Source organism: Pelophylax lessonae, assembly GCF_965119305.1.
Source record: "Pelophylax lessonae genome assembly, chromosome: 8".
In the NCBI taxonomy this organism is placed as follows: Eukaryota; Metazoa; Chordata; class Amphibia; order Anura; family Ranidae; genus Pelophylax; species Pelophylax lessonae.
In genome coordinates this window covers 131699202-131717927 of record NC_138775.1, presented here as the reverse complement: position 1 = coordinate 131717927, position 18726 = coordinate 131699202, and the positions used below count along the sequence as shown (strand labels likewise).

At 41.8% G+C, this 18726-nt stretch overlaps 1 protein-coding gene across 1 annotated transcript in view; it reads right to left on the bottom strand.

Annotated features, from left to right (window-relative positions):
• LOC309561987 (uncharacterized protein) overlaps positions 1-18726 on the bottom strand; it is a gene marked incomplete at its 3' end in the record, with an annotated part of 127886 nt that overhangs the window by 45263 nt on the left and 63897 nt on the right. The window contains exon 2 of the mRNA XM_082266082.1: positions 1753-1878. Coding sequence (XP_082122208.1) covers positions 1753-1867 — 115 coding nt within the window. The 5' untranslated portion in view covers positions 1868-1878. The remainder of the gene's footprint in view (positions 1-1752; positions 1879-18726) is intronic.

The following is an 18726-nucleotide window of genomic DNA, read 5'->3' as shown; positions in this document are numbered from 1 at the left end:
TGATCATTTTCTGGATGTTAGCAAGACACTGGTCTAAATGTACCACTCAGCTCTATTTAAATGTTTTGATCCTTCCTGAGGACTGGTCATAACGTTTGGGGGGGTCGTGGTTGGGTTCCTGTCCCTATTTTCTGAGAAAAAAAGCCCTGTTGCCCACACTCCAAAGATGTACTAATAAATGAATTAGCTCCTGTCTAAATTAGCCTTAGTATGTGTATGTATGCACGTGTGTTGTATATCTATGTCACAATTATCATTTTTGTTTGTGTCATTTTTATCGACCTATTGTATTTTTACTATGTTTGTAATAAAGACTGGCACCTGCCTTTTAAACTTATATCTATGACATTGTCTCTAAATTGCATTGGGGGATTTTTTTTTCGTATTCTGATCATTTTATGGATGTTGACAAGACACTGGTCTGAATGTACCACACAGCTTCATTTAAATGTTTTGATCTTTCCTGAGGACTGGTGACCAGACCTGGACGGCATACTCTATTTGCGGCTAAACCAGAGTTTTGTAGTGTTAGAATTATAATTTTATCTCTTGAGTAAATACCCTTTTTATTGCATGATAATATTCTGGCCTTGCTTGTTGCGGCTTGGCATTGCATGCTATTGCTGAGTCTGTAACTTTATTTTACAGTTTCTTAAAATTGAACTTATTTACCATGTAGTTGCCTACCTGAAGTTGCTATATACCATTGAGAGTTATTACTCTGCTTAGGTTTGTATTGTCTGCAAACAGTGAGATTGAATCCCAACCTCTAAATCTATTATGAACAAGTTAAACAGAATTGGTCCCAGAATAAAGCCTTGGGGTAACCCACTTACAACTCCAGACTATTCAGAATATATGCTATTTATGTACTTTTGCACATGCTCTGCAACCAGTTTTTTAAGCAGGTACAAACACTATTGTCAGTGCCAACAGACCTCAATTTGTAAATGAGGCATTTATGGGGTACCGTGTCAAAAGCTTTGGTAAAGTCTAGATACATTACAGCTCCTGTTATTCTAGTTAACCAGTGCCTTTTAGCCTGATTTCTATAGCTAGTTTTAGCTCAGGGCTCAATAACCAGCATAGGCTGGAGCCAGGATAGGCATCCGAAGGCTACTTCTTGCAGTTACAGGTGCAGTTTCATGTCAGATCAGAAACTACTTCCTAGTAGAGTTTAAAGTGCAGATATTTTCTGCGAGTGAGAAGCTGCATTCCAGGCTGGTTAGACAATGATAGAAGGATTTACCTATCATCGCTGCTCTTATCCTAAGGTCTTTGGCATCAAGACAAAGGCTGTATTGGGATCATCCTAAGGGGCCCCCGTGACTGGACTTTACTGTAACATTCATCTGGAGGTATCTTTATTAATAACTATATATACCCAGGTACATATGCACAATTCCATCAGGACTTCTGTTGTGCCCCTTTCCCAAAATGATCTCTTTGTACAATGGATGTATGTACTATTATTTATCTTTTCATATCTAAAGCTCGTATTATTTCCATACTGGTGTGCATCTGTATTCTTGTGGTTAATGTTATATGTTGGCTGCAGAAATTTCTCTGCACCCATTTATTTTGATTAGGTTATTGGATATTTATTCCCAGGAAGGGAAACCCCTTACTTCACAGAGGCTCTGTCCTGGGAAGAGGTAAAGCTAATGTTTAATAAGTAAAGTATTAAATACATTTTGAGCTCTATAAATACCTGTAATAAATAAGTATTTAAATGTGCAACAGTGCATTTACCTCCTTCTCTGTAATTCCACTTCTCAAGCTGGTCAATCAGCTCTTTGTTGCCATTAGAAGCTCTGACAAATGTGAAGATGGTTAACGTGGAGAAAAGGAGGTGACAATTAAACATTATGGGCAATCCTGTGCGACAAAAGAAAGATAAGAATTGTGATATTTAGTTTAAATAAATAGGCTAACGCATCCTAGTTAAAGTTCTTTAGGATTTAAAAAAAGTTTTGCAATCTTTTTCTACGAAAATACTTGTTTTTACCTTTTTTTTCATACTTTGCATCTTAGAACTGCAGATCCTCTGCAGCCACCTCCTATCTACATGCATGCATACCAGCAATGGCTTTATTTCTTAGAATGGATTTTATGATGATATCAATAAACCATGCCTGCATAGTGTCTCCATCATAAGGCATTATGATAAGGTGACAATGCAGGAGCACTATATGGAGACTGTGAGAGAACATTGCCACCCAGTAACAGGAAGTGCCTGAAAAATAACCACCAGGTATTATTTTAACATTTTAAATAATGAGATTTTATCGATATACTTTAACCCATTTCATTGCCACCAACATATGTCATAAGTTAGTAGCACCAAAACTTTTTACACACACACGTATAAATCTGAAAAGCTGACTGTCGGCTGTCAGGTGGAAGTGATCGGGCTGTGCAGCCACCCGATAGCTTCCACAGACCCCCAGTAGTGTGACCCCCCCCCCCCCTCCCCTCATTATGTTTTCAAGGCTCTGCTATCCCACCTGGAGATCTGGGTCCCCTATCGCAGATGTCGCTGGGTAGAGGGGAGAGAGACAGCAAACGTTCATTCGCTGATTCGACCTTGATAAAATGAGCAAGAAAGCAATGTGCATTACTTCACTTCCAGGTTCAGATGCCATTTTCCTTGGCCTCTGTGGCTGGGTAAGAAGCTCTGCTACCTTCTGTTGAAGGCAAGCGATCCCTAATGTCTCCTTAAGGCCCCTTTCACACTTGTGTGATTTGTCCTGCGATTTGGAACTGCAAAGTCGCATTACGAGTCGTTCTCCATGATTTCCAATGAGTACCGTTCATATCTGTACGACTTCAAGTCGCAACGACTTCATAGTAGTCCCTGCACTACTTTTGGCCGATTTTAATGCGTTTTGAGGTCCAAAGACATAGGCATTGCTTCAAGTCACATCAAAGTCACGTCAAAGTCGCGGCAACAAAATTGCGGCCAAATCGCTGTAACATCGCGTGACTTTTAAGTCATACAAGTGTGAAATGAGCCTTAATAGAACTTGTCTAAACAAAATGCTTTCACGTATGGGAAATTTGTTACCCTTTGTGATAAAAGTGATAACAAAAAGCAAAAAATATAAGTTACACCCAAGCACTTGAACCTTCTCCCCACAAAAACAAATGTAGAGCCCATCCCCACCCTTAGGTACAGTGGTGTATTTAGATTTTGTGCTGCCCTAGGCCTGACTAAACTTGTGCACCCCCTAATTTAAATATGACCCCCTTTCCTGTAAAGGCCACACCCCTTCCTGTTTCTGACCCGTTCTGTCATCTGTAAACCACAGACCACAACCACAGTGTATCAGTGCCCATCAGCGTAGCCTCATCAGTTCCTATAAGTTCAGCCTCATTAGTGCCCATCAGTGCAGCCTTATCAGTGCCGCCTCATTATTGCCCATCAGTACAGTCTTAATTGTATATGATGGAATTCAATATGCTCGCTCAAGGACAAGGATGTTTAAAGAAATTAAAATTATATTATTGACATGATGCCTGCCATACCTGGGGGCAGAGGAGGGTAGGCGGAGCATTAGACTGCAGTGCCACACTTATTGGCATTGGGGGCCGTCGGGCCAGTTGTATTAAGTGTGGTTGGTGGCCTGCAGTCTGTCCGAATGTCCTCACCCGCCGGTATTATCATACTGGCTGGTAGCAGTGTGAGTGATTTATGTGGGTGCCAGACTTATTTGCCTCCTGGACCCTGCCCTCTGGTACAATTCCCCCCATAAGACTGGCACTATACTAAAAGTGTAGTGCAAGCTGACGGGAACCCTTTTCATGCAGGAGCAGGGAGAAGGCTTTTTTTTTTTTAATGCGGGGTGCAGCTTTTTTGCTGCCCCCCTGCAAAGTGCCGCCCTAGGCCTGGGCCTTGTTGGCCTAGGCCATGATACAGCACTGCTTAGGTACATGCACATTAGAATATAAACACATGTGTCTTGGGAGCCTATGTATGAAAAACATGGTTGCACTTCACATGCTACAAATCACTGTGCATGTCCTAATGAGAGCAATAATTCTAGGGACATTATTGATGACCTGCAGGGTGTTTTTAAAACATTGCTTATTTAAAATATATTTAGACCTAAATAGATTTTTTAAACTTGTGTGCAAAAAAAAAAAGAAAAAAAAATAGCCTTGGTAGCAAAGTGAGTAATATACATTAAGTATTAGAGATACCCTTACTTCAAAGTGCAACTCTCCAGGATTTTGTAATGAATTTTTAGTAGGGGTGTTGCTGGCATTATATACCTACTGGGGAAACCTGGGGCACTGCAAACAAACAAACAGGGGGCCTAGCCACACTGAAGACAGTGAGAAGGGTTTGAATGAATATAGTAGATTAGAAACTGAATCTATTTGCTGCTGTCACGTGTTTATGTTGTCTGAGATTTCCTCTCAACTGCCATTCAGCTCCCAGGACAGGATGTAAAGAAAAACTTTCTAATGCGATAAAGGCAGAAAAAAAAATTCAGGGCTTTAACCCATTTCCACTCTATTTAATACAAAAAAGTTTGATCTATGCATATACTTTATTACTGTACCACAAGTGAGTGTCTCACAGACACATACAGTATTAGCACAGTCCTAAGAAAAAGTGAAACACTTTCATTACATATGCTTTTTTGCTATCAAGATATCGACAAAACGCTACAGCTTTAGGCCCACCTTAAAGAAGAACATCATTAAAATCGTTGGGGACTACAGAGATGCCTGCAAGTATGTAATATATATAGTTACATAGTTAGTCAGGTTGAAGATAGACACAAGTCCATCTGGCTCAACCAATAAAAAACAAAAAGAAAAAACAGTAAAGAAAACCTTACCCAACCATACAATCCCATATACACAATCCTATACCCGCAGTTGATCCAGAGGAAGTCGAAAAAATCCCAGCAAAGCATGATCCAATTTGCTACAGCAGGGGAAAAAAAATCCTTCCTGATCCCCCGAGAGGCAATTGGATATTCCCTGGATTAACTTTACTTAAAAATATTACTACCCATTTATATTAAGTACACCCAGAAAAGAATCCAGGCCTTTTTTAAAGCAATCTAGTGAGCTAGCCAGAACCTCCTCTGGAGGGAGTCTATTCCACATTTTCACAGCTCTTACGGTGTAGAAACCTTTCCGTATATGGTTTAGGCCCACCTTAAAGAAGAACATCATGAAAATCATTGGGGACTACAGAGATGCCTGCAAGGCTTAACAGTATGAAATATACAACACTGTGTATATGGTACAGAGGTCTGGAGTAGATAATGGACAGCATGCAAGGGTCAGGAGTATGTAATGTATGCCCCAGTATAAAAGGTTTAATAGTCAGGCATATGTAACATTCAGTCAACCATACAGAATTCAGCAATCCCAATTTTGTAACATTTAAGGATTATGTACCATACTGCACAGTGTACAGAGTATGGCAATCAAGAGTCACCACTCCTGACCTCTTAATTGTGTATGCTGCCCTGTATGTTGCACAATTTTGACCAATGCACTCAGGGAATACAAAGTGCAGAGGTCAGGAAAACTAAACACACAACACAGAAAAAAAACCCCTCTACCCTTCAAGCAACTCCAGAAGAAAAGTTTCCCCAGCCTAGCAAAAAAAAAAAATCCTATACCTCAAGCAACCCGCTCCCAGCAACCCCTACCTGTAAAACTAAACCACTTTCTCAAGCAATAATTTTTCCCAAAAAGCACAGCCTTACCTCATAAAACCCCCCATAACAAAAATCCCCCCTTCATAAGTAAAAATCCCAAACTCAGTGCCATCTTAAGAGCCTTATAGGCCCCTGGGCAATGCAGTTCACTGGGGCCCCCTGCCTACACAATCACGCACGAGAATAAAAATGCAAGTTATCGATAAGGCGATATTTATTTTTATTGGTACCTCAAACAAAATCAGTGTTTAAACCTTAACACAACATTTGGACAACATAACATGAGCGTGAAACACAAGGAATTAAAAAACAAGAAATTACAGTACGAAAACGCTATGGATTATTGATTACAAGGAACACTATATACTACGAGAGAGTACAACTACTACCTGGATGATATACCTTACTATATACATATTACAGGGAGCAATATATACTGCAAGAGAGTACAACTACTACCTGGAGTATGTACCTTACTATATACCTATTACAGGGACAAATATATACTACAGGAGAGTACAACTACCTGGAGTATATACCTTACTATATACATATTACAGGGAACACTATATACTACAAGAGTCTCTTGTAGTATATAGTGTTCCCTGTAATATTTATATAGTAAGGTATATCCTCCAGGTAGTTGTCTCTTGTAGTATATATTTGTCCCTGTAATATGTATATAGTAAGGTATATACTCCAGCCTGAGCCTAGTTGTACTCTCTTGTAGTATATATTAGTCCCTGTAATATGTTTATAGTAAGGTATATACTCCAGGTAGTAGTTGTACTCTCTTGTAGTATATAGTGTTCCCTGTAATATGTATATAGACTATATACACATTACAGGGAACACTATACTACAAGAGAGTACAACTACTACCTGGAGGCTATACCTTACTATATACATATTACAGGGACCAATATATACTACAAGAGAGTACAACTACCTGGAGTATATACCTTACTATATACATATTATCGGGAACACTATATACTACAAGAGTCTCTTGTAGTATATAGTGTTCCATGTAATATGTATATAGTAAGGTATATACTCCAGGTAGTTGTCTCTTGTATATAGACTATATACACATTACAGGGAACACTATACTACAAGAGAGTACAACTACTACCTGGAGGATATATACCTTACTATATACATATTACAGGGACCAATATATAGTAAGGTATATCCTCCAGGACAGGTAGTTGTCTGTCTCTTGTGTCATCGATCATCATCATGCCATCATTGCCATGAGAGAGTTAAAAAAAGAATATAATTTAATCAAGCAGCCTGGCAGCTGGGCTGGCTGCCTTACCTTTACAATGGCTGCACATGGGAGGAGGTGGGTGGAGGCGGAGCCAGTCTTCTAGGGTCGAGACGGAGGAGAGGAGGACGAGCCGACGAGGAGGAGGATCCTCCTCCGAGTCCTCCGCTGCGGCGCTGTGCATCCTGGGTCTGCACTCTGCTCTGCTAACGTCACTGGTTGCTAGATGCCAATCGGGCTGGCCTTAGCAACCAGTGTGCACTGCAGTGCAGACTCGAGCCACGGCCGCAGCTGGCAGACGGAAAGCAACAAGGGGGGGGGCCCGGGCCGGCGGACAACGGAACGGAGGGGCCCTAGACCACCAGGGACATGCCACCATCCATGTGGGGCCCCTTGGCAAGTGGGGTCCCTGGGCAACCGCCGGGCATGCAGAGGGGAAAAGACGGCCCTGCCCAAACTCTCACAAGAAAACCTTCCTGGAAAGCCTCCCCTGCCTTCAAACAACCTCCCCAGAAGTAAACCCCTCCTTTCAGCAAAGATCCCCCCATATCACCCCCCAAGAAAATATCCCTGATCCCAAAACATTCACCCCTAGCAAAATCCACCCTCCCCAAGCAAACTCCTCACAAGAAAAAATCACCCCCCCCTTTCCTTGAGGAAAAAGATCTCTTTCAATTAAGGTAAACCCAGAGGAACTCTTCCATCCCAGGCTCCCTACTAGCTGTGTCATTGTCAAGCCTATAAAATGATATCTTTAATTGAATGCTAGTGGATTTGGTTCCCAAGACCCTGTTAGTAAGTTTTAGCCTTCATCCCTGAAAAATTGGTAAGGGTTGTTTTGGTACCTCAGGCCAGTGGTTTGGGACTTTATGGGCTAGTATAGAGTCAAGTTTGGTAAAAGTAAAATTTTATTCAGAAAAATGTATTCAAAGAAATTGAAGGTAACAATACATATGTAGAATAATCACATAAAGTGAGGGTTAGAGACCCATTGGTGATTGGTGAAAAGTAAGAAAAAGAGAGGGTGACATATGTGATGGGTGACAATTGGTATTCCCCCCTATCTTCACGCTTGCATGGCGTGGAGTCTGTAGGGGGAGATATCCTTAGTTCCTACGCGTTTCGGCTTACGCCTTTTTCAAGGAATTTTTTATCACCGTATTTTGAGGGGGAGGGTTGCTGCCATGAAAGACTTTATCCTTGGTCCTTGTTTCTCCAAACAGAAATTAGAGGAGGGCACTGGTCTAACTGATATAGTATTGGAAAGCACCAACGGTGAGGTAATCCTCCATCTTGGTCCTAATGTTTTTGTATAAAGACAATCAGGGTGTAATATCTATTTTGGCCACCGGGTGGTGTTCTCATAAGTGTTAACAGTTTTTAGTTGGTAGGTCCTGTGTCCTTACAAGGTTTATGGTTCGGCAGAGCAGCAGCGTCCAGGCATCCTATCGTTCCCTCGGCTGGAGGGACATATACAAAAACATTAGGACCAAGATGGAGGATTACCTCACCGTTGGTGCTTTCCAATACTATATCAGTTAGACCAGTGCCCTCCTCTAATTTCTGTGTGGAGAAACAAGGACCAAGGATAAAGTCTTTCATGGCAGCAACCCTCCCCCTCAAAATACGGTGATAAAAAATTCCTTGAAAAAGGCGTAAGCCGAAACGCGTAGGAACTAAGGATATCTCCCCCTACAGACTCCACGCCATGCAAGCGTGAAGATAGGGGGGAATACCAATTGTCACCCATCACATATGTCACCCTCTCTTTTTCTTACTTTTCACCAATCACCAATGGGTCTCTAACCCTCACTTTATGTGATTATTCTACAAATGTATTGTTACCTTCAATTTCTTTGAATACATTTTTCTGAATAAAATTTTACTTTGACCAAACTTGACTCTATACTAGCCCATAAAGTCCCAAACCACTGGCCTGAGGTACCAAAACAACCCATACCAATCTTTAATTGAATATTAGGTCCAAAATGACTCTGCTAGATCCACCTACTTCTCCCACAATGTTCAAAAAAATCTTAGCAACCCTAGACAGTACCATTTATTGTTGAATGCTTACTTTCCTTCCACATTTCCAGCATCAACACAGCTTGAAAACACATTCTTAGACTTTTTCACCTCCAAGATTGAAAAAATCGAACCTCCTTTTTTTTTGTTTTTTTTACAACACACGTTTCTCCTCCGTCTCTTTCTGGTTTATCCTGCTTTACTGGTTCTTCTCCCTCCTACTTCTCTCAACTCAACTCTGCATCTCTCATTAAATTGTTCCCTAATATGAAATCTAAAAGGACATTTTCCACCAGCATACTTAATCCCATTCCCACCCAAATATTTAAATCTTATTTGACTTCTTTGGGCCTCATTACTCTCCATATAGTACATATACCTTAAAGTGTTTTTTTTTTTTTTTAAATAAAAAACATGTTATACTGTTATACTTATTTTTTTTGGTGCCCTGTGTGAGGAACGAAGTTATACTTATTTTAAATAACAAACATAGTACTTACCTGCTTTGTGCAGTGGCTTTGCATAGAGCAGCCCGGATCCGCCTCTTCTTGGATCCCTCTTTGCTGATCCTGGCCCGTCCATTCTGTTGAGAGCCCCAACAGCAAGCAGCTTGCTATGGGGGCACTCGAGCTGAGCTACAGCCTTGTGTGTCCATTCAGACACAGAGCTGATGTTAGTCTCTGCCCCCCTCTCTCCTGATTGGCTAACTGACTTTGAATGACAGCAGCATGATCCAATGGCCCTGCTGCTGTGTCTCAGCCAATCAGGATGGAGAGCCCAAGATGGCAAAGGGACATCACTGGATAGAGATGGGGCAGAGGTAAGTATTAGGGGGTGCTGGGGCGGCTACTACACACAGAAGGCTTTTTATCTTAATGCATAGCATAACTACAGTGATCAGTGAGGGCTTGTTCATTTACTGCATATTAATTATATGCAAATATTTGAATGTTAAAATTACACTTTACAGCAAGAGATACATCCGAAAAAACTAAACAATTATTATAGACATATTTCCTTCATTCATCTCCTCTATTTCCACTGCTATTACCAACTGCCAAAATTACAGTCTGGAATTAACATAGCAGAAGTAAATCAATTATTAGAAAGTACCATGCAACTCTGTGATTACAATGTGAATAATAAAGAAACATGTATACAAATATTATCAATATCTTTTACATGGCATGACAATTAATAATGTGAATTATACTCTACAATAAATCACTGTGATTCATGTATGAAAAAAAAGAATACACCGCTTATTATATAGTCCGTTTATAAGTTATACTGTATGTGTTCCAATATTTCAAAGTGCCATCCACATTTGATGCTTGAAAAAAATATGTTCTTTGAAATAATATCCTTAAATTCAATTTATTTTGTTTCTGCTTAACTCAGAGGTGTCCCAACTTTTTTCAAAGAGGGACAGATTTGATGACGTGAACATGCCTGAGGGCCGTCCATTTTGCCTGACATTCTTTGGATCATTAAAATTAAATGCAAATTAACTATTTATTTAAAGTTTATTGCAAACAGCATACTTTTCATTTCGTCACATGGATGACAAATCTAAATAGGTGTTAAATCACTCTGCCTTTCATATCTGAAGGCCAGATGAAAAAAAAATACAGGAAGCTACACTGAGGTTCCAGTAATTTATGTCCTTAGTCTGCTTGTCTTCAGCAAACTGTTCGTGGGCTTTCTTGTGCATCATCTTTAGAAGAGGCTTCCTTCTGGGACGACAGGCATGCAGACCAATTTGATGCAGTGTGCGGCGTATGGTCTGAGCACTGACAGGCTGACCCCCCACCCCTTCAACCTCTGCAGCAATGCTGGCAGCGCTCATACGTCTATTTCCCAAAGACAACCTCTGGATATGACGCTGAGCACGTGCACTCAAATTCTTTGATCGACCATAGCGAGGCCTGTTCTGAGTGGAACCTGGGCTGTTAAACCGCTGTATGGTCTTGGCTACTGTGCTGCAGCTTAGTTTCAGGGTCTTGGCAATCTTCTTATAGCCTAGGCCATCTTTTTTAATCAAACAGTTTCTTTATTAGAAAAATAAAAACATTACAGGAACACAACAACATATACAATGTGCAAGAAGTAGATATAGTACTTTCAACACAAACAAAAGGTCCTCACAGGAGTAAACCAATCTCTGAGTGGGTAATATACAGGAGATGTACAGAGCTTATTGGGAAGAACAAAAGGAGCTAAAATAAAATGCATACAACACAAAGAGAGAAATCGTGCAGTGAAATCTATTTGCAACGTCCATTGGCAGCACAACACGGGTGTCTAGGCTCGCAGAAGGGGAAACACCTCAAGCACACGTCTTAGGGGCCTGAATCCATCTATCCCAGATTTTATTGAATTTGGAAGGGAAACCTCGATAAATATAAATAAACCGCTTATAAGGGATAGTATCATTCACCTCCCTCAGCCAGGCACTGAATGCGGGAGGTTGCTCACGCATCCAGTGTCTCGCTATTAGCTTCCTCGCCAGAAACAACATCTCCTGCAGGAAAAGCGTAGTGAATTTATCCATATCGGTGTCTGGGAAAATCCCAACAAACACAGTTTAGGGAGCAGTGTCAAGGGGGAACCCATGGTATCATGCAAAAATCTGACAACTTGCCTCCGGTAGCCCTGCACCTCCGGGCAGTCCCAGATCAGATGGTAAAAAGTGCCCCAGGTGAGCTTACACATGGGGCATGAGGTGGTGGTATCAGTTCTGTATCTAGTAAGCTTGAGAGGTGTGAGATACGAGCGATGGAGGATATACAACTGAGTAAGGTGGTCAGATAGGTTAGGAGATACCAGCTTGCAGGCATCCAGTGCATCAGTCCATTCCTCATCCTCCAGCGTGCCCACGTCACCCTCCCACAATACCTTGGAGGCTTAGGCCTCCACCGTGGATTTTGGGAGATGGAGAGCATCATAGAGTATAGATATGAGGTGTTTGGGGTCAGATCCCCGTACTACCTCAAGGAGTGGGATTGGTGCAATGGTAGAGTTGGACTGGGGTAATTGTGTCGAGAAGGCGTATCGAACCTGCAAGTAGTGAAAAAATATATGATTCGGCAATCCCTAGTCACTCTTCAGAGTGTCAAAGGGTTTGAGTGTTCCATTGGCGAGTATATGTGAGAGGTAGCAGATCCCGAACTGTGACCAAATGTGAGTGTTAGGTATTGTTAGGTTAGGTGAGTGAGAGGTGATTGGAGGTGAGGTCATGTAGGTGGGAAAGGGTAAGCCTCCCTGACACAACATCCTATACACGTCTGTAATGATATAGTAAGGATTTGCTTTCTCCCCTAGCCTCCACCCCTCGAAGTCTGCTAAGGATAATGGTCAATGGGTCCATAAAGGAGCGCATCCACGAGGGGCCAGAGAGGGCAAGGAACCTCAACCTGTCCGTTCTGTTAATGTAATAGAGTTGGGAAAGCTGTGGCGCCACGTAGTACAGGTTAAGGTCAGGCAGTGCCACCCCGCCGAGGTTTGTGGGATTTTTAAGTTTCCGCCACGACAACTTGTGCCTGCTAGCACCCCACACAAAGCCTAAGCCATCTTTATGTAGAGCAAAAAAAATTTTTTTTTCAGATCCTCAGAGAGTTCTTCGCCATGAGGTGCCATGATGAACTTCCAGTGACCAGTAGAGAGAGTGAGAGCGATAACAACAAATTGAACACACCTGCTCCCCATTCAAACCTGAGACCTTGTAACACTAACGAGTCACATGACACTGGGGAAGGAAAATGGCTAATTGGGCCCAATTTGGACATTGTCACTTAGAGGTGTACTCACTTTTGTTGCCAGTGGTTTAGACAATAATTGCTGTGCGTTGAGTTATTTTGAGGGGACAGCAAAGTTACACTGTTATACAAACTGTACACTCACTACTTTACATTGTAGCGAAGTGTTATTTCTTCAGTGTTGTCACATGAAAAGATATAATAAAATATTTACAAAAATGTGAGAGGTGTACTTTTGTGAGATACTGTAAAAACCTAATACTACCAAAGAAAGCTCAATTTGTGTGAAAAAAATGATATAAATTTAATTTATGTAAAGAGTTGCATGACTACGCAAAATGGCAGTTAAAGCAATGCAGTGGTCAAAAGCAAAAAATGCTCTGTTCATGAAGAGAGTCAAACCTTCCGGAGCTCAAGTGGTTAAAGCTCATTGCTTGTTGAGTGCCCAAAACCTGGCAAAAAGCACATACAATATAGTGAGGGACAACTTAGTACCACATCCATAATACAATTCAAACAAGAAAAAAATGAATATTTTTGGTGGACTTTACAGGCACCCTACGGAGAATACAATTTAAAATGATATTTTACATAATGATATAATAATAATAAAAAATGATGTCGTTTTAAATTGTAGCCTTTATTTAGGAAGATCTGTAAATAAATCCTGTTTTTGACTCGTTTGAAACCTGGCAAAAAGCTCACTTAAAGCAGTATTTAACCCAAAAGCAAATATTTATTATATTGCAGCTTACTGATCCAGCCAGTAATTCTGTTGTTTTTCAAAAGCACAAGCTCTCCATCAAAATGTAGCAGTTTACATGGATGGGATAAATTATTTAACACTGGCAGGAGTGCTGAAAATGATCAGCTTTTATTTATTCATGTAAAACCTTTATCCCAAAAGGAAAAAAAAACGTTTGCTGCAACCGATTATAAAGCGTGGCTTTAATTTGTTAGTGTATCAGCAGGGAGCATTGATCGTTTCAAAAAACTAGTAGATGGGCACCTTAAAGACCACAACATACAGGGGTATACAATGTACGGTTAACAGCAAACATGCACACACATCATAGGTTGAACTGGATGGACTGATGTCTTTTTTCAACCTCACAAACTATGTAACTATGTAACTACCCGTATTTAAATCTGCTAATGCATTTAACACTACCCTCCCCCTCAGACTGACAAGGCTGCTGTCTGCTGTGCCACCTGTGCTCATTTATCGAGAGCAGTATCTCACTAAGGCTCGGTTCACACTATTGCGATGCGGGAAGGCTGCGAATTCGCAGCCTGTTCCCGCATCGCACACGCACCCCCGGCAGTTCACACTGCCATATGCGATCCGCTGGGGGTGTCAATGTAATCTTAACGACACCCCCAGTTTGATCGCATATCGCAGTGCGATCGTGCAGTTCGCACAGGATGGGATCGCACAAGTGTGAACCGCTGTGCGATCCGATCCTGATGCGGCTGCAAAAATGCCTCCTGTGCGTGTTTGCACCGGGTGCGATGCGAATTTAGCCATACAAACTGTATGGCTAAACTCGCACCGCACAGCTGATCGCATGTAATGTCGGAGCAGTGCGCTCCGACATTACATGCGAACCCGGCACTCGCATGAGTGTGAACCGGGTCTCATACAGGAGGTATGTTACTGGCCACCAGGTGAAAACTGAGGGGAAAAAAGCCAAAGAAAAGAAAACTGATGCAGCCACCGCATCTAATGATTGGTAAGCTGCAATATATTACATTTTAAGTTTTGGGTTTAATACCGCTTTTCAGAGCTATGATGAGGTGACAGAGAATTTATATATGTACCAAAAACACAGAGCTGAAACAGTGTAGATCTAAATAGTGTAACAAAATTTATAATCCAATCCCAGTGGTAAAATGAACAATAATATTTGAGCAAGTGTCCAGTAAAAAAATGATGATAGTAAGCAAGTGTCCAGTGAAAAAATATATAATCAAAATCTCCAGTGCAAACAATGTGTGTGATCACACGTGGCCAATAATACTTCCAAGTGAATTCTGGTGATTTTTGTGGTTCCAATGTGCCCTCTACCCCACAAGTCAGTCCACTTACCAGAAGACGTGGACCCCAGGCTTAAGGGCTGGTTCACACTTATGCGAGTGCGGAAAGGCTGCGAATTCGCAGCCTGATCCCGCATCGCACACGCACCCCCGGCAGTTCACACTGCCATATGCGATACGCTGGGGGTGTCAATGTAATCTCAACGACACCCCCAGTTTGATCGCATATCGCAGTGCGATCGTGCAGTTCGCACAGGAGCGGATCGCACAAGTGTGAACTGCTGTGCGATCCGATCCTGATGCGGCTGCAAAAATGCCTCCTGTACGTGTTTGCTGCGGGTGCGATGCGAATTTAGCCATACAATTTGTATGGCTAAACTCGCACCGCACAGCCGATCGCATGTAATGTCGGAGCAGTGCGCTCCGACATTACATGCGAACCCCGCACAAGTGTGAACCGGGGCTAAACCATATGGCCCAGGGGTCTAAAAAGGCTCGGCAAGTGGATATAAGATGGGGTCCCTTTAAGATGTCCTCTCCTCAAATGCAGGAAGATAAATGGAAAAGACCCAGATAGTGTAGTATGTTATGACGAATGTATTTAAAAGAATAAAGGCTTCCAGATATGCACTCACAATGTATAATACTTTATGGGCTCATCAAATGCGTATTACAGAAAAATCTCCGGCATATAGTGGAGAGCGATCCTATCGTGCTTCTCGCTGCACTAAGCGGCATGCGTTCCATTGCACTGCCACTTATCTTCCACCACACCTGAAATTACGTCTTACGTTTGCTGTGAAGGTGTAATGTTCCGGTACCTCTGGTACCCTTGTCTCCATATTTCTCCTCTCCAAATTGCGTCCCATCTTATGTAACAAGGGACGCATATACCTTTAAGACCGGATGACATCATTGCCGAGCGCCGCTATGAGCGGCTATTTCAATCGCCGGTTTGCTCTCACTCATCGCTCGTTCAAACCCACATGTTCATCGCACCTACGCCTGAGAAGTCGGAGCTGCTGACATATCTCCCTTGCTGAACTGAAGCCGGAAACCTCGCTGGTGATCCGTATCTCGCTACGGGATTACCCCTCTCCAATGGACACTGTTATTCCTAAACCTATCTAAGTGATAAGTACCCCGCAGGGGATTCTTGCTAAACAATCTCCTACTGTCATCTACTGCAATTACCAAGACTATCTGTATCTATCTATTCACTATCATCTGCATAGACTGTTAGCTCTTGGGACTACCTTCAACTATCCTTGCACTAGGTTACTCTGTCTAAGTATACTCCATCTGTGTCCTCTTACCATCTGCACTATACTTGACTTCAGAACCTATCTGCTTTACCATCACCTGCAACTCTCCTAATACTGCTTCTAGTGCTCACCATACAATAGCCTGTCTCTCATCTATATATCCTCATATACTCTATCCCTCCATTAAACATCTATTAATATATATATAGTATATAACAGGCTGTACACGGTGATGAAGTCCTGAGAGTTGGATATGTTTGTTCAACAGATTCTCTACAAGGCTACTGAGTGTAATAATTCTGCAGCTGTAAATCCATCCACTAACAAAAACGCATGAACGTTACAGATTGAACGAGCCTTTAAAAAAAAATATGGATTCAGCAGAATTATCCACTCATGTACTACAATTAAAACAGCAAGTAGATGCATTGATCCTTGCGCTTACAGAGGTACAAAATGAAAATCAGACCTTGAGACAGCAGCTTGGCCGTCTCACACAGCCTCCTGCTGCTCAGCCCCGTGAGCCTAAGATAAACCCTCCTATAGTGTTTTCTGGTGATCGGAGCAAATTCCGTGAATTTAAAAACGCATGTCGATTGTTTTTTTTGTTAAAACCTCTAACCTACACCACTGACCAAATTAAGGTTTGTATCATCATCTCCTATTTAACGGGCGAACCCCGGGCCTGGGCAGATGCTCTCTTTGAAAAGGATGATCCACTCCTTAATTCTTATCCCTTATTTCTAGCACAACTTGCTACTTTATATGAAGACCCCAACAAGCAGAGTACCGCTGACACCCAATTACGGGCCTTAAAACAAGGAAGGAGACCTGTTGAAGATTTCGTGGCGAATTTTAAAAGATGGTCCCCTGATTCAGGGTGGAACGACACATCTTTGCGAACGCAGTTTAGACTCGACCTATCTGAGGCCGTTAAAGACGAGCTCGCCCGAGCGGATTTACCTGGCACTCTAGAGGGACTGATCCAGACCAGTATCAATATCGACAGACGACTACGAGAAAGAAAGGCTGAGAAGATGGGCTCACCATTTTCCAGTCCTTTTCGGATGTTGCCTGCTGACCCTACTCCTATGGAAGTAGGAATGATACGTCCACCTCTGACCCTTTCTGAACGTGCCAGGAGGAAAACCGAACATCTTTGCATGTACTGTGCATCCCCGAATCATTTGGTAAACGACTGCCCTCTTGTCCGCAGAAAAGAGGGTGAGTGTTCAAATGTCTTGCTAGGGGGACTCACAACTTCCTTTTCTAATCCTTATCTTTTTGTTCAATTAACATTGCAGTGGGACCAAACTAGGATCACCACCAAGGCTATGATTGACACAGGATCTTGTGGAAACTACATTGACAATTGTTTTGTCTCCCTTAATAAAATACCTATTGTTTCAAAACCCAAACCTGTCTCCGTTAGTTTTATTAACGGTACCCCTTTATCCTCTGGTCCTATCACCAGTCAGACACAGGCACTTCTTGTAACTGCTGACGAGTCTCATGTGGAGACCACCACCTTTGATGTATTAACTTCACCACATTTTCCAATCATTTTGGGACTTCCCTGGTTACACATACATCAACCAATCATCGATTGGAAAACAAGAACGTTAGCCTTCTCTTCTCACTATTGTGAGACGACGTGTAACCTCCCCACACATAATAGGATCCTGTCTGTACTGCCGGATGACATTATTCCTAAGTGTTATCAAGATTTATCTGAGGTTTTCCTTGAGAAAAACGCTCAAATGCTACCTCCCCATAGGGACTATGATTGTTGTATCGATCTGCTCCCTAATAGCAAGTTGCCTTACGGACATGTATATCCTCTCTCACAGGATGAACTCTCTCACCTTAAGGAGTATCTGGATGAGAACTTGGCAAAAGGATTCATCCGACCTTCTACTTCCTCCACTGCTGCTGGGCTCTTCTTCGTCCGCAATAAGGACTCTAGCCTTAGGCCTATTATTGATTTCAGACAATTAAATGCCATCACAATAAAGGATCGTTATCCTTTACCTCTTATTCCTGAACTTATCGAACAGGTGCGTGGGGCTTCTTTCTTTTCAAAATTGGACCTAAAAGGGGCATACAATTTAATTCGAATCCGTAAAGGGGATGAATGGAAGACGGCATTCAGAACCAGATACGGACTGTTTGAGTACCTTGTAATGCCATTTGGGCTATGTAATGCTCCCGCAGCCTTCCAACGGTTTATAAATGAGATATTCCGAGACTTGCTTGATGTTTGTGTGGTAGTATATTTGGACGATATACTTATCTATTCTCATTCCTTACCTGAGCACATAAAACATGTGAGACTTGTGTTGTCAAGACTACTTGCACATAACTTATATGTTAAATCAAAGAAATGTTTGTTTCATAAAGAGGAAGTACTATTCCTAGGATATATTATATCTAAAAGTGGAATCAAAATGGACATGAGCAAAATATCCTGCATTCTGGATTGGCCTGTGCCAACCACTCGCAAAGCATTACAAAGGTTCCTAGGATTCTCTAATTACTATAGGAAATTCATTAAAAACTTCTCTGCGATTGTGAAACCTCTCACACAACTTACAAGCACGAAGAAACCATTTAATTGGACAAAAGAAGCAAATGGAGCATTCTCTCTGCTGAAATCAAGCTTTACTACTGCCCCCATACTATGC